This window comes from Oncorhynchus keta, unplaced genomic scaffold (assembly GCF_023373465.1).
Source record: "Oncorhynchus keta strain PuntledgeMale-10-30-2019 unplaced genomic scaffold, Oket_V2 Un_contig_17588_pilon_pilon, whole genome shotgun sequence".
Lineage (NCBI taxonomy): Eukaryota > Metazoa > Chordata > Actinopteri > Salmoniformes > Salmonidae > Oncorhynchus > Oncorhynchus keta.
In genome coordinates, this window is record NW_026280498.1 from 10,001 (window position 1) to 25,000 (window position 15,000).

At 48.6% G+C, this 15,000-nt stretch overlaps 1 protein-coding gene across 1 annotated transcript in view; it reads left to right on the forward strand.

The window, feature by feature from the left end:
• Positions 1-15,000, forward strand: part of LOC127919829 (Golgi apparatus protein 1-like) — a gene marked incomplete at its 5' end in the record, with an annotated part of 62,993 nt that overhangs the window by 7,703 nt on the left and 40,290 nt on the right. The window contains 2 exons of the mRNA XM_052503686.1: positions 4,627-4,728; positions 12,609-12,762. Of these exons, the coding sequence (XP_052359646.1) occupies positions 4,627-4,728; positions 12,609-12,762 (256 nt within the window). The remainder of the gene's footprint in view (positions 1-4,626; positions 4,729-12,608; positions 12,763-15,000) is intronic.

The following is a 15,000-nucleotide window of genomic DNA, read 5'->3' on the forward strand; positions in this document are numbered from 1 at the left end:
CACTGGCAGGAATATCACTGTCTTTGTCTTGAACAACAGGCCACAGGCAGGAATATCACTGTTGTCTTTATCTTGTACAACAGGCCACAGGCAGGAATATCACTGTTGTCTTTGTCTTGAACAACAGGCCACAGGCAGGAATATCACTGTTGTCTTTGTCTTGAACAACAGGCCACAGGCAGGAATATCACTGTTGTCTTTGTCTTGAACAACAGGCCACTGGCAGGAATATCACTGTTGTCTTTGTCTTGAACAACAGGCCACAGGCAGGAATATCACTGTTGTCTTTGTCTTGAACAACAGGCCACTGGCAGGAATATCACTGTTGTCTTTGTGGAACTGTTGTCTTGAACAACAGGCCACAGGCAGGAATATCACTGCCACAGGCAGGAATATCACTGTTGTCTTTGTCTTGAACAACAGGCCACAGGCAGGAATATCACTGTCTTTGTCTTGAACAACAGGCCACAGGCAGGAATATCACTGTTGTCTTTGTCTTGAACAACAGGCCACTGGCAGGAATATCACTGTTGTCTTTGTCTTGAACAACAGGCCACAGGCAGGAATATCACTGTTGTCTTTGTCTTGAACAACAGGCCACTGGCAGGAATATCACTGTTGTCTTTGTCTTGAACAACAGGCCACTGGCAGGAATATCACTGTTGTCTTTGTCTTGAACAACAGGCCACTGGCAGGAATATCACTGTTGTCTTTGTCTTGAACAACAGGCCACAGGCAGGAATATCACTGTTGTCTTTGTCTTGAACAACAGGAATATCACTGTTGTCTTTGTTGAACAACAGGCCACAGGCAGGAATATCACTGTTGTCTTTGTCTTGAACAACAGGCCACAGGCAGGAATATCACTGTTGTCTTTGTCTTGAACAACAGGCCACAGGCAGGAATATCACTGTTGTCTTTGTCTTGAACAACAGGCCACAGGCAGGAATATCACTGTTGTCTTTGTCTTGAACAACAGGCCACAGGCAGGAATATCACTGTTGTCTTTGTCTTGAACAACAGGCCACAACAGGCCACAGGCAGGAATATCACAGTCTTTGTCTTGGACAACAGGCCACAGGCAGGAATATCACTGTTGTCTTTGTCTTGAACAACAGGCCACTGGCAGGAATATCACTGTTGTCTTTGTCTTGAACAACAGGCCACAGGCAGGAATATCACTGTTGTCTTTGTCTTGAACAACAGGCCACAGGCAGGAATATCACTGTCTTTGTCTTTGTCTTGAACAACAGGCCACAGGCAGGAATATCACTGTTGTCTTTGTCTTGAACAACAGGCCACAGGCAGGAATATCACTGTTGTCTTTGTCTTGAACAACAGGCCACAGGCAGGAATATCACTGTTGTCTTTGTCTTGAACAACAGGCCACAGGCAGGAATATCACTGTTGTCTTTGTCTTGAACAACAGGCCACAGGCAGGAATATCACTGTTGTCTTTGTCTTGAACAACAGGCCACAGGCAGGAATATCACTGTTGTCTTTGTCTTGAACAACAGGCCACTGGCAGGAATATCACTGTTGTCTTTGTCTTGAACAACAGGCCACTGGCAGGAATATCACTGTTGTCTTGAACAACAGGCCACAGGCAGGAATATCACTGTTGTCTTTGTCTTGAACAACAGGCCACAGGCAGGAATATCACTGTTGTCTTTGTCTTGTACAACAGGCCACAGGCAGGAATATCACTGTTGTCTTTGTCTTGGACAACAGGCCACTGGCAGGAATATCACTGTTGTCTTGAACAACAGGCCACAGGCAGGAATATCACTGTTGTCTTTGTCTTGAACAACAGGCCACTGGCAGGAATATCACTGTTGTCTTTGTCTTGGACAACAGGCCACTGGCAGGAATATCACTGTTGTCTTTGTCTTGAACAACAGGCCACAGGCAGGAATATCACTGTTGTCTTGAACAACAGGCCACAGGCAGGAATATCACTGTTGTCTTGAACAACAGGCCACAGGCAGGAATATCACTGTTGTCTTTGTCTTGAACAACAGGCCACTGGCAGGAATATCACTGTTGTCTTTGTCTTGAACAACAGGCCACAGGCAGGAATATCACTGTTGTCTTTGTCTTGAACAACAGGCCACTGGCAGGAATATCACTGTTGTCTTTGTCTTGAACAACAGGCCACTGGCAGGAATATCACTGTTGTCTTGAACAACAGGCCACAGGCAGGAATATCACTGTTGTCTTTGTCTTGAACAACAGGCCACTGGCAGGAATATCACTGTTGTCTTTGTCTTGGACAACAGGCCACTGGCAGGAATATCACTGTTGTCTTTGTCTTGAACAACAGGCCACAGGCAGGAATATCACTGTTGTCTTTGTCTTGGACAACAGGCCACAGGCAGGAATATCACTGTTGTCTTTGTCTTGGACAACAGGCCACAGGCAGGAATATCACTGTTGTCTTTGTCTTGAACAACAGGCCACTGGCAGGAATATCACTGTTGTCTTTGTCTTGGACAACAGGCCACAGGCAGGAATATCACTGTTGTCTTGAACAACAGGCCACTGGCAGGAATATCACTGTTGTCTTTGTCTTGAACAACAGGCCACAGGCAGGAATATCACTGTTGTCTTTGTCTGGAACAACAGGCCACAGGCAGGAATAGGCTCCCGAGTGGCGCAGCGGTCTAAGGCGCTGGATCTCAGTGCTAGAGGTGTGACTACAGACCCTGGTTTGATTCCAGGCTGTATCACTACCAGCCGTGATTGGGAGTCCCATAGGGCGGCGCACAATTGGCCCAGTGAGAGAAAATGTACTTTTTACTCCATATCTGACACCCACAAGTAGTCGTTACATTTCTGGCTATCCGCAAATGTTTGTTTTAAACAGAAAACCGTATGGTTTGATTAATATCATGAAATGGTTTGTACTTTTACTCTTGATACTAAGTATTTTTAAAACCAAATACTTTTAGACTTTAATCAAGTAGTATTTTACTGGGTTACTTTTACTCAAGTAGTATTTTACTGGGTGACTTTTACTCAAGTAGTATTTTACTGGGTGACTTTTACTCAAGTAGTATTTTTACTGGGTGACTTTTACTCAAGTAGTATTTTACTGGGTGACTTTCACTTTTACTCAAGTAGTATTTTACTGGGTGACTTTCACTTTTACTCAAGTAGTATTTTACTGGGTGACTTTTACTCAAGTAGTATTTTACTGGGTGACTTTCACTTTTACTCAAGTAGTATTTTACTGGGTGACTTTTACTCAAGTAGTATTTTACTGGGTGACTTTCACTTTTACTCAAGTAGTATTTTACTGGGTGACTTTTACTCAAGTAGTATTTTACTGGGTGACTTTCACTTTTACTCAAGTAGTATTTTACTGGGTGACTTTTACTCAAGTAGTATTTTACTGGGTGACTTTCACTTTTACTCAAGTAGTATTTTACTGGGTGACTTTTACTCAAGTAGTATTTTACTGGGTGACTTTTACTCTAGTAGTATTTTACTGGGTGACTGTGACTTTTACTCAAGTAGTATTTTACTGGGTGACTTTTACTCAAGTAGTATTTTACTGGGTGACTTTTACTCAAGTAGTATTTTACTGGGTGACCTTTACTCAAGTAGTATTTTACTGAATTAGTATATTACAGTGTGACTTTTACTCTAGTAGTATTTTACTGGGTGACTTTTACTCAAGTAGTATTTTACTGGGTGACTTTTACTCAAGTAGTATTTTACTGGGTGACTTACTCAAGTAGTATTTTACTGGGTGACTTTTACTCAAGTAGTATTTTACTGGGTGACTTTTACTCAAGTAGTATTTTACTGGGTGACTTTCACATTTACTCAAGTAGTATTTTACTGGGTGACAAGTAGTATTTTTTACTCAAGTAGTATTTTACTGAATTAGTATATTACAGTGTGACTTTTACTCTAGTAGTATTTTACTGGGTGACTTTTACTCAAGTAGTATTTTACTGGGTGACTTTTACTCAAGTAGTATTTTACTGGGTGACTTACTCAAGTAGTATTTTACTGGGTGACTTTTACTCAAGTAGTATTTTACTGGGTGACTTTTACTCAAGTCTGGGATGGGTTCAGGCCAGACACTGTGTCAGTAATCTGTTCAGGCTGGGCACGGCGTCTGGGATGGGTTCAGGCCAGACACTGTTTCCTCCGACACTTTGGTGCGGCTGGCTTCCGGGTTAAGTTGGCATTGTGTCAAAAATAAATTTGGCTTGGTTGGGTTGTGTTTCGGGGGATGCATGGCTCTCGACCTTCGCCTCTCCCGAGTCCGTACGGTAGTTGCGGACAAGACTGTAACTACCAATTGGAAACCACGAAATTGGGGAGAAAAAGGGGTAAAGTAAAAGATATATATGAAATAATGTTTGTAAAAAGCTGCATTGCACGTGTCGGGAGACAGAACCTCTAGTTCTGTGGCGACGTCATGGTGTCTCTTGGGATTTATTGTGACCTTTTTGATTGGTTGATAAAGTCATTGCCATATTGTGTGTGTGTGTGTGTGTGTGTGTGTGTGTGTGTGTGTGTGTGTGTGTGTGTGTGTGTGTGTGTGTGTGTGTGTGTGTGTGTGTGTGTGTGTGTGTGTGTGTGTGTGTGTGTGTGTGTGTGTGTGTGTAGGATCCTGTCTTGCCTGATGGAGCACCTGTATACAGAGAAGATGATGGAGGACTGTGAACGCAGACTACTGGAGCTGCAGTACTTCATCTCTAGAGACTGGAAGTAAGTCAACCATGACCTCTGACCCCTGACTGTGAACGCAGACTACTGGAGCTGCAGTACTTCATCTCTAGAGACTGGAAGTAAGTCAACCATGACCTCTGACCCCTGACTGTGAACTCAGACTACTGGAGCTGCAGTACTTCATCTCTAGAGACTGGAAGTAAGTCAACCATGACCTCTGACCCCTGACTGTGAACGCAGACTACTGGAGCTGCAGTACTTCATCTCTAGAGACTGGAAGTAAGTCAACCATGACCTCTGACCCCTGACTGTGAACGCAGACTACTGGAGCTGCAGTACTTCATCTCTAGAGACTGGAAGTAAGTCAACCATGACCTCTGACCCCTGACTGTGAACGCAGACTACTGGAGCTGCAGTACTTCATCTCTAGAGACTGGAAGTAAGTCAACCATGACCTCTGACCCCTGACTGTGAACGCAGACTACTGGAGCTGCAGTACTTCATCTCTAGAGACTGGAAGTAAGTCAACCATGACCTCTGACCCCTGACTGTGAACGCAGACTACTGGAGCTGCAGTACTTCATCTCTAGAGACTGGAAGTAAGTCAACCATGACCTCTGACCCCTGACTGTGAACGCAGACTACTGGAGCTGCAGTACTTCATCTCTAGAGACTGGAAGTAAGTCAACCATGACCTCTGACCCCTGACTGTGAACGCAGACTACTGGAGCTGCAGTACTTCATCTCTAGAGACTGGAAGTAAGTCAACCATGACCTCTGACCCCTGACTGTGAGCGCAGACTACTGGAGCTGCAGTACTTCATCTCTAGAGACTGGAAGTAAGTCAACCATGACCTCTGACCCCTGACTGTGAACGCAGACTACTGGAGCTGCAGTACTTCATCTCTAGAGACTGGAAGTAAGTCAACCATGACCTCTGACCCCTGACTGTGAGCGCAGACTACTGGAGCTGCAGTACTTCATCTCTAGAGACTGGAAGTAAGTCAACCATGACCTCTGACCCCTGACTGTGAACGCAGACTACTGGAGCTGCAGTACTTCATCTCTAGAGACTGGAAGTAAGTCAACCATGACCTCTGACCCCTGACTGTGAACGCAGACTACTGGAGCTGCAGTACTTCATCTCTAGAGACTGGAAGTAAGTCAACCATGACCTCTGACCCCTGACTGTGAACGCAGACTACTGGAGCTGCAGTACTTCATCTCTAGAGACTGGAAGTAAGTCAACCATGACCTCTGACCCCTGACTGTGAACGCAGACTACTGGAGCTGCAGTACTTCATCTTAGAGACTGGAAGTAAGTCAACCATGACCTCTGACCCCTGACTGTGAACGCAGACTACTGGAGCTGCAGTACTTCATCTCTAGAGACTGGAAGTAAGTCAACCATGACCTCTGACCCCTGACTGTGAACGCAGACTACTGGAGCTGCAGTACTTCATCTCTAGAGACTGGAAGTAAGTCAACCATGACCTCTGACCCCTGACTGTGAACGCAGACTACTGGAGCTGCAGTACTTCATCTCTAGAGACTGGAAGTAAGTCAACCATGACCTCTGACCCCTGACTGTGAACGCAGACTACTGGAGCTGCAGTACTTCATCTCTAGAGACTGGAAGTAAGTCAACCATGACCTCTGACCCCTGACTGTGAACGCAGACTACTGGAGCTGCAGTACTTCATCTCTAGAGACTGGAAGTAAGTCAACCATGACCTCTGACCCCTGACTGTGAACGCAGACTACTGGAGCTGCAGTACTTCATCTCTAGAGACTGGAAGTAAGTCAACCATGACCTCTGACCCCTGACTGTGAACACAGACTACTGGAGCTGCAGTACTTCATCTCTAGAGACTGGAAGTAAGTCAACCATGACCTCTGACCCCTGACTGTGAACACAGACTACTGGAGCTGCAGTACTTCATCTCTAGAGACTGGAAGTAAGTCAACCATGACCTCTGACCCCTGACTGTGAACGCAGACTACTGGAGCTGCAGTACTTCATCTCTAGAGACTGGAAGTAAGTCAACCATGACCTCTGACCCCTGACTGTGAGCGCAGACTACTGGAGCTGCAGTACTTCATCTCTAGAGACTGGAAGTAAGTCAACCATGACCTCTGACCCCTGAGTGTGAACACAGACGACTGGAGCTGCAGTACTTCATCTCTAGAGACTGGAAGTAAGTCAACCATGACCTCTGACCCCTGACTGTGAGCGCAGACTACTGGAGCTGCAGTACTTCATCTCTAGAGACTGGAAGTAAGTCAACCATGACCTCTGACCCCTGACTGTGAACGCAGACTACTGGAGCTGCAGTACTTCATCTCTAGAGACTGGAAGTAAGTCAACCATGACCTCTGACCCCTGACTGTGAACACAGACTACTGGAGCTGCAGTACTTCATCTCTAGAGACTGGAAGTAAGTCAACCATGACCTCTGACCCCTGACTGTGAACGCAGACTACTGGAGCTGCAGTACTTCATCTCTAGAGACTGGAAGTAAGTCAACCATGACCTCTGACCCCTGACTGTGAGCGCAGACTACTGGAGCTGCAGTACTTCATCTCTAGAGACTGGAAGTAAGTCAACCATGACCTCTGACCCCTGAGTGTGAACACAGACGACTGGAGCTGCAGTACTTCATCTCTAGAGACTGGAAGTAAGTCAACCATGACCTCTGACCCCTGACTGTGAGCGCAGACTACTGGAGCTGCAGTACTTCATCTCTAGAGACTGGAAGTAAGTCAACCATGACCTCTGACCCCTGACTGTGAACGCAGACTACTGGAGCTGCAGTACTTCATCTCTAGAGACTGGAAGTAAGTCAACCATGACCTCTGACCCCTGACTGTGAACGCAGACTACTGGAGCTGCAGTACTTCATCTCTAGAGACTGGAAGTAAGTCAACCATGACCTCTGACCCCTGACTGTGAACGCAGACGACTGGAGCTGCAGTACTTAATCTCTAGAGACTGGAAGTAAGTCAACCATGACCTCTGACCCCTGACTGTGAATGCAGACTACTGGAGCTGCAGTACTTCATCTCTAGAGACTGGAAGTAAGTCAACCATGACCTCTGACCCCTGACTGTGAACGCAGACTACTGGAGCTGCAGTACTTCATCTTTAGAGACTGGAAGTAAGTCAACCATGACCTCTGACCCCTGACTGTGAACGCAGACGACTGGAGCTACAGTACTTCATCTCTAGAGACTGGAAGTAAGTCAACCATGACCTCTGACCCCTGACTGTGAACGCAGACTACTGGAGCTGCAGTACTTCATCTCTAGAGACTGGAAGTAAGTCAACCATGACCTCTGACCCCTGACTGTGAACGCAGACTACTGGAGCTGCAGTACTTCATCTCTAGAGACTGGAAGTAAGTCAACCATGACCTCTGACCCCTGACTGTGAATGCAGACTACTGGAGCTGCAGTACTTCATCTCTAGAGAATGGAAGTAAGTCAACCATGACCTCTGACCCCTAACCCCTGACTGTGAACGCAGACTACTGGAGCTGCAGTACTTCATCTCTAGAGACTGGAAGTAAGTCAACCATGACCTCTGACCCCTGACTATGAACGCAGACTACTGGTGCTGCAGTACTTCATCTCTAGAGACTGGAAGTAAGTCAACCATGACCTCTGACCCCTGACTGTGAACGCAGACGACTGGAGCTACAGTACTTCATCTCTAGAGACTGGAAGTAAGTCAACCATGACCTCTGACCCCTGACTGTGAACGCAGACTACTGGGGCTGCAGTACTTCATCTCTAGAGACTGGAAGTAAGTCAACCATGACCTCTGACCCCTGACTGTGAACGCAGACTACTGGAGCTGCAGTACTTCATCTCTAGAGACTGGAAGTAAGTCAACCATGACCTCTGACCCCTGACTGTGAACGCAGACTACTGGAGCTGCAGTACTTCATCTCTAGAGACTGGAAGTAAGTCAACCATGACCTCTGACCCCTGACTGTGAACACAGACTACTGGAGCTGCAGTACTTCATCTCTAGAGACTGGAAGTAAGTCAACCATGACCTCTGACCCCTGACTGTGAACACAGACTACTGGAGCTGCAGTACTTCATCTCTAGAGACTGGAAGTAAGTCAACCATGACCTCTGACCCCTGACTGTGAACACAGACTACTGGAGCTGCAGTACTTCATCTCTAGAGACTGGAAGTAAGTCAACCATGACCTCTGACCCCTGACTGTGAATGCAGACTACTGGAGCTACAGTACTTCATCTCTAGAGACTGGAAGTAAGTCAACCATGACCTCTGACCCCTGACTGTGAACGCAGACGACTGGAGCTGCAGTACTTCATCTCTAGAGACTGGAAGTAAGTCAACCATGACCTCTGACCCCTGACTGTGAACGCAGACTACTGGAGCTGCAGTACTTCATCTCTAGAGACTGGAAGTAAGTCAACCATGACCTCTGACCCCTGACTGTGAACACAGACTACTGGAGCTGCAGTACTTCATCTCTAGAGACTGGAAGTAAGTCAACCATGACCTCTGACCCCTGACTGTGAACGCAGACTACTGGAGCTGCAGTACTTCATCTCTAGAGACTGGAAGTAAGTCAACCATGACCTCTGACCCCTGACTGTGAACGCAGACTACTGGAGCTGCAGTACTTCATCTCTAGAGACTGGAAGTAAGTCAACCATGACCTCTGACCCCTGACTGTGAACACAGACTACTGGAGCTGCAGTACTTCATCTCTAGAGACTGGAAGTAAGTCAACCATGACCTTTGACCCCTAACCCCTGAGTGTGAACGCAGACTGCTGGAGCTGCAGTACTTCATCTCTAGAGACTGGAAGTAAGTCAACCATGACCTCTGACCCCTGACTGTGAACGCAGACTACTGGAGCTGCAGTACTTAATCTCTAGAGACTGGAAGTAAGTCAACCATGACCTCTGACCCCTAACCCCTGACTGTGAACGCAGACTACTGGAGCTGCAGTACTTCATCTCTAGAGACTGGAAGTAAGTCAACCATGACCTCTGACCCCTGACTGTGAACGCAGACTACTGGAGCTGCAGTACTTCATCTCTAGAGACTGGAAGTAAGTCAACCATGACCTCTGACCCCTGACTGTGAACGCAGACTACTGGAGCTGCAGTACTTCATCTCTAGAGACTGGAAGTAAGTCAACCATGACCTCTGACCCCTAACCCCTGACTGTGAATGCAGACTACTGGAGCTGCAGTACTTCATCTCTAGAGACTGGAAGTAAGTCAACCATGACCTTTGACCCCTGACCCCTGACTGTGAACGCAGACTTCTGGAGCTGCAGTACTTCATCTCTAGAGACTGGAAGTAAGTCAACCATGACCTCTGACCCCTGACTGTGAACGCAGACTACTGGAGCTGCAGTACTTCATCTCTAGAGACTGGAAGTAAGTCAACCATGACCTCTGACCCCTAACCCCTGACTGTGAATGCAGACTACTGGAGCTGCAGTACTTCATCTCTAGAGACTGGAAGTAAGTCAACCATGACCTCTGACCCCTGACCCCTGACTGTGAACGCAGACTACTGGAGCTGCAGTACTTCATCTCTAGAGACAGGAAGTAAGTCAACCATGACCTCTGACCCCTGACTGTGAACGCAGACTACTGGAGCTGCAGTACTTCATCTCTAGAGACTGGAAGTAAGTCAACCATGACCTCTGACCCCTGACTGTGAACGCAGACTACTGGAGCTGCAGTACTTCATCTCTAGAGACTGGAAGTAAGTCAACCATGACCTCTGACCCCTGACTATGAACGCAGACTACTGGAGCTGCAGTACTTCATCTCTAGAGACTGGAAGTAAGTCAACCATGACCTCTGACCCCTGACTGTGAACACAGACTACTGGAGCTGCAGTACTTCATCTCTAGAGACTGGAAGTAAGTCAACCATGACCTCTGACCCCTGACTGTGAACACAGACTACTGGAGCTGCAGTACTTCATCTCTAGAGACTGGAAGTAAGTCAACCATGACCTCTGACCCCTGACTGTGAATGCAGACTACTGGAGCTACAGTACTTCATCTCTAGAGACTGGAAGTAAGTCAACCATGACCTCTGACCCCTGACTGTGAACGCAGACGACTGGAGCTGCAGTACTTCATCTCTAGAGACTGGAAGTAAGTCAACCATGACCTCTGACCCCTGACTGTGAACGCAGACTACTGGAGCTGCAGTACTTCGTCTCTAGAGACTGGAAGTAAGTCAACCATGACCTCTGACCCCTGACTGTGAACACAGACTACTGGAGCTGCAGTACTTCATCTCTAGAGACTGGAAGTAAGTCAACCATGACCTCTGACCCCTGACTGTGAACGCAGACTACTGGAGCTGCAGTACTTCATCTCTAGAGACTGGAAGTAAGTCAACCATGACCTCTGACCCCTGACTATGAACGGAGACTACTGGAGCTGCAGTACTTCATCTCTAGAGACTGGAAGTAAGTCAACCATGACCTCTGACCCCTGACTGTGAACACAGACTACTGGAGCTGCAGTACTTCATCTCTAGAGACTGGAAGTAAGTCAACCATGACCTCTGACCCCTGACTGTGAACGCAGACTACTGGAGCTGCAGTACTTCATCTCTAGAGACTGGAAGTAAGTCAACCATGACCTCTGACCCCTGACTGTGAACACAGACTACTGGAGCTGCAGTACTTCATCTCTAGAGACTGGAAGTAAGTCAACCATGACCTCTGACCCCTGACTGTGAACGCAGACTACTGGAGCTGCAGTACTTCATCTCTAGAGACTGGAAGTAAGTCAACCATGACCTCTGACCCCTAACCCCTGAGTGTGAACGCAGACTACTGGAGCTGCAGTACTTCATCTCTAGAGACTGGAAGTAAGTCAACCATGACCTCTGACCCCTGACTGTGAACGCAGACGACTGGAGCTGCAGTACTTCATCTCTAGAGACTGGAAGTAAGTCAACCATGACCTCTGACCCTTAACCCTGACTGTGAACGCAGACGACTGGAGCTGCAGTACTTCATCTCTAGAGACTGGAAGTAAGTCAACCATGACCTCTGACCCTTAACCCCTGACTGTGAACGCAGACGACTGGAGCTGCAGTACTTCATCTCTAGAGACTGGAAGTAAGTCAACCATGACCTCTGACCCCTGACTGTGAACGCAGACTACTGGAGCTGCAGTACTTCATCTCTAGAGACTGGAACTACTGCCCCCTGGCTGTCAGACTGTCTAACTCTCTACTGCCCCCTGTCTGTCGGTCTGACACTGTCTAACTCTCTACTGCCCCCTGGCTGTCAGACTGTCTAACTCTCTACTGCCCCCTGTCTGTCGGTCTGACACTGTCTAACTCTCTACTGCCCCCTGGCTGTCAGACTGTCTAACGCTCTACTGCCCCCTGGCTGTCAGACTGTCTAACGCTCTACTGCCCCCTGGCTGTCAGACTGTCTAACGCTCTACTGCCCCCTGGCTGTCAGACTGTCTAACTCTCTACTGCCCCCTGGCTGTCAAGACTGTCTAACTCTCTACTGCCCCCTGGCTGTCAGACTGTCTAACTCTCTACTGCCCAACTCTCTACTGCCCCCTGGCTGTCAGACTGTCTATAACTCTCTACTGCCCCCTGGCGGTCAGACTGTCTAACTCTCTACTGCCCCCTGGCTGTCAGACTGTCTAACTCTCTACTGCCCCCTGGCTGTCAGACTGTCTAACTCTCTACTGCCCCCTGGCTGTCAGACTGTCTAACTCTCTACTGCCCCCTGGCTGTCAGACTGTCTAACTCTCTACTGCCCCCTGGCTGTCAGACTGTCTAACTCTCTACTGCCCCCTGGCGGTCAGTCTGTCTAACTCTCTACTGCCCCCTGGCGGTCAGACTGTCTAACTCTCTCCTCCCTCTACCAGACTGGACCCCATCCTGTATAAGAAGTGCCAGGGTGACGCTGCCCGGCTGTGCCACACTCACGGCTGGAATGAGACCAGCGAGCTGATGCCACCTGGTGCCGTGTTCTCGTGTCTCTATCGCCATGCCTACCGCACCGAGGAGCAGGGACGACGGGTAAGAAATTCAGGAGTAGCGGAGATGGACTAGTTCCCATGGTTACACATTACTACTATGGTACAACACATGTTGTTGGAGATGGTGGTGATGAAGATGAGGGTGGTGGTTGGTAATGACAGTGGTAGGTGGTGGTGGTTGGTAATGACAGTGGTAGGTGGTGGTGGTGGTGGTGGTTGGTAATGACAGTGGTAGGTGGTGGTGGTGGTGGTTGGTAATGACAGTGGTAGGTGGTGGTGGTGGTGGTTGGTAATGACAGTGGTAGGTGGTGGTGGTTGGTAATGACAGTGGTAGGTGGTGGTGGTGGTGGTTGGTAATGACAGTGGTAGGTGGTGGTGGTTGGTAATGACAGTGGTAGGTGGTGGTGGTGGTGTTGGTAATGACAGTGGTAGGTGGTGGTGGTGGTTGGTAATGACAGTGGTAGGTGGTGGTGGTTGGTAATGACAGTGGTAGGTGGTGGTGGTTGGTAATGACAGTGGTAGGTGGTGGTGGTTGGTAATGACAGTGGTAGGTGGTGGTGGTGGTTGGTAATGACAGTGGTAGGTGGTGGTGGTTGGTAATGACAGTGGTAGGTGGTGGTGGTTGGTAATGACAGTGGTAGGTGGTGGTGGTTGGTAATGACAGTGGTAGGTGGTGGTGGTTGGTAATGACAGTGGTAGGTGGTGGTGGTGGTTGGTAATGACAGTGGTAGGTGGTGGTGGTTGGTAATGACAGTGGTAGGTGGTGGTGGTTGGTAATGACAGTGGTAGGTGGTGGTGGTGGTTGGTAATGACAGTGGTAGGTGGTGGTGGTTGGTAATGACAGTGGTAGGTGGTGGTGGTTGGTAATGACAGTGGTAGGTGGTGGTGGTTGGTAATGACAGTGGTAGGTGGTGGTGGTTGGTAATGACAGTGGTAGGTGGTGGTGGTTGGTAATGACAGTGGTAGGTGCTGGTGGTGGTGGTTGGTAATGACAGTGGTAGGTGGTGGTGGTGGTTGGTAATGACAGTGGTAGGTGGTAGTGGTGGTGGTTGGTAATGACAGTGGTAGGTGGTGGTGGTGGTGGTAATGACAGTGGTTGGTGGTGGTGGTGGTGGTAATGACAGTGGTAGGTGGTGGTGGTGGTGGTAATGACAGTGGTAGGTGGTGGTGGTGGTGGTAATGACAGTGGTTGGTGGTGGTTGGTAATGACAGTGGTAGGTGGTGGTGGTGGTTGGTAATGACAGTGGTGGTGGTGGTGGTGGTGGTGGTAATGACAGTGGTAGGACAGTGGTGGTGGTAATGACAGGTGGTGGTGGGTGGTAATGACAGTGGTGGTGGTGGTGGTGGTAATGACAGTGGTAGGTGGTGGTGGTGGTGGTTGGTAATGACAGTGGTAGGTGGTGGTGGTGGTAATGACAGTGGTAGGTGGTGGTGGTAATGACAGTGGTAGGTGGTGGTGGTGGTGGTTGGTAATGACAGTGGTAGGTGGTGGTGGTGGTGGTAATGACAGTGGTAGGTGGTGGTGGTGGTAATGACAGTGGTAGGTGGTGGTGGTGGTGGTTGGTAATGACAGTGGTAGGTGGTGGTGGTGGTGGTAATGACAGTGGTGGTGGTGGTGGTGGTAATGACAGTGGTAGGTGGTGGTGGTGGTGGTTGGTAATGACAGTGGTAGGTGGTGGTGGTGGTTGGTAATGACAGTGGTAGGTGGTGGTGGTTGGTAATGACAGTGGTAGGTGGTGGTGGTTGGTAATGACAGTGGTAGGTGGTGGTGGTGGTGGTGGTTGGTAATGACAGTGGTAGGTGGTGGTGGTGGTGGTAATGACAGTGGTAGGTGGTGGTGGTGGTGGTTGGTAATGACAGTGGTAGGTGGTGGTGGTGGTTGGTAATGACAGTGGTAGGTGGTGGTGGTGGTGGTAATGACAGTGGTAGGTGGTGGTGGTGGTGGTGGTTGGTAATGACAGTGGTAGGTGGTGGTGGTGGTTGGTAATGACAGTGGTAGGTGGTGGTGGTGGTGGTGGTGGTTGGTAATGACAGTGGTAGGTGGTGGTGGTTGGTAATGACAGTGGTAGGTGGTGGTGGTGGTGGTAATGACAGTGGTAGGTGGTGGTGGTGGTGGTTGGTAATGACAGTGGTAGGTGGTGGTGGTGGTTGGTAATGACAGTGGTAGGTGGTGGTGGTGGTGGTAATGACAGTGGTGGTGGTGGTGGTGGTGGTGGTAATGACAGTGGTTGGTGGTGGTGGTGGTGGTTGGTAATGACAGTGGTAGGTGGTGGTGGTG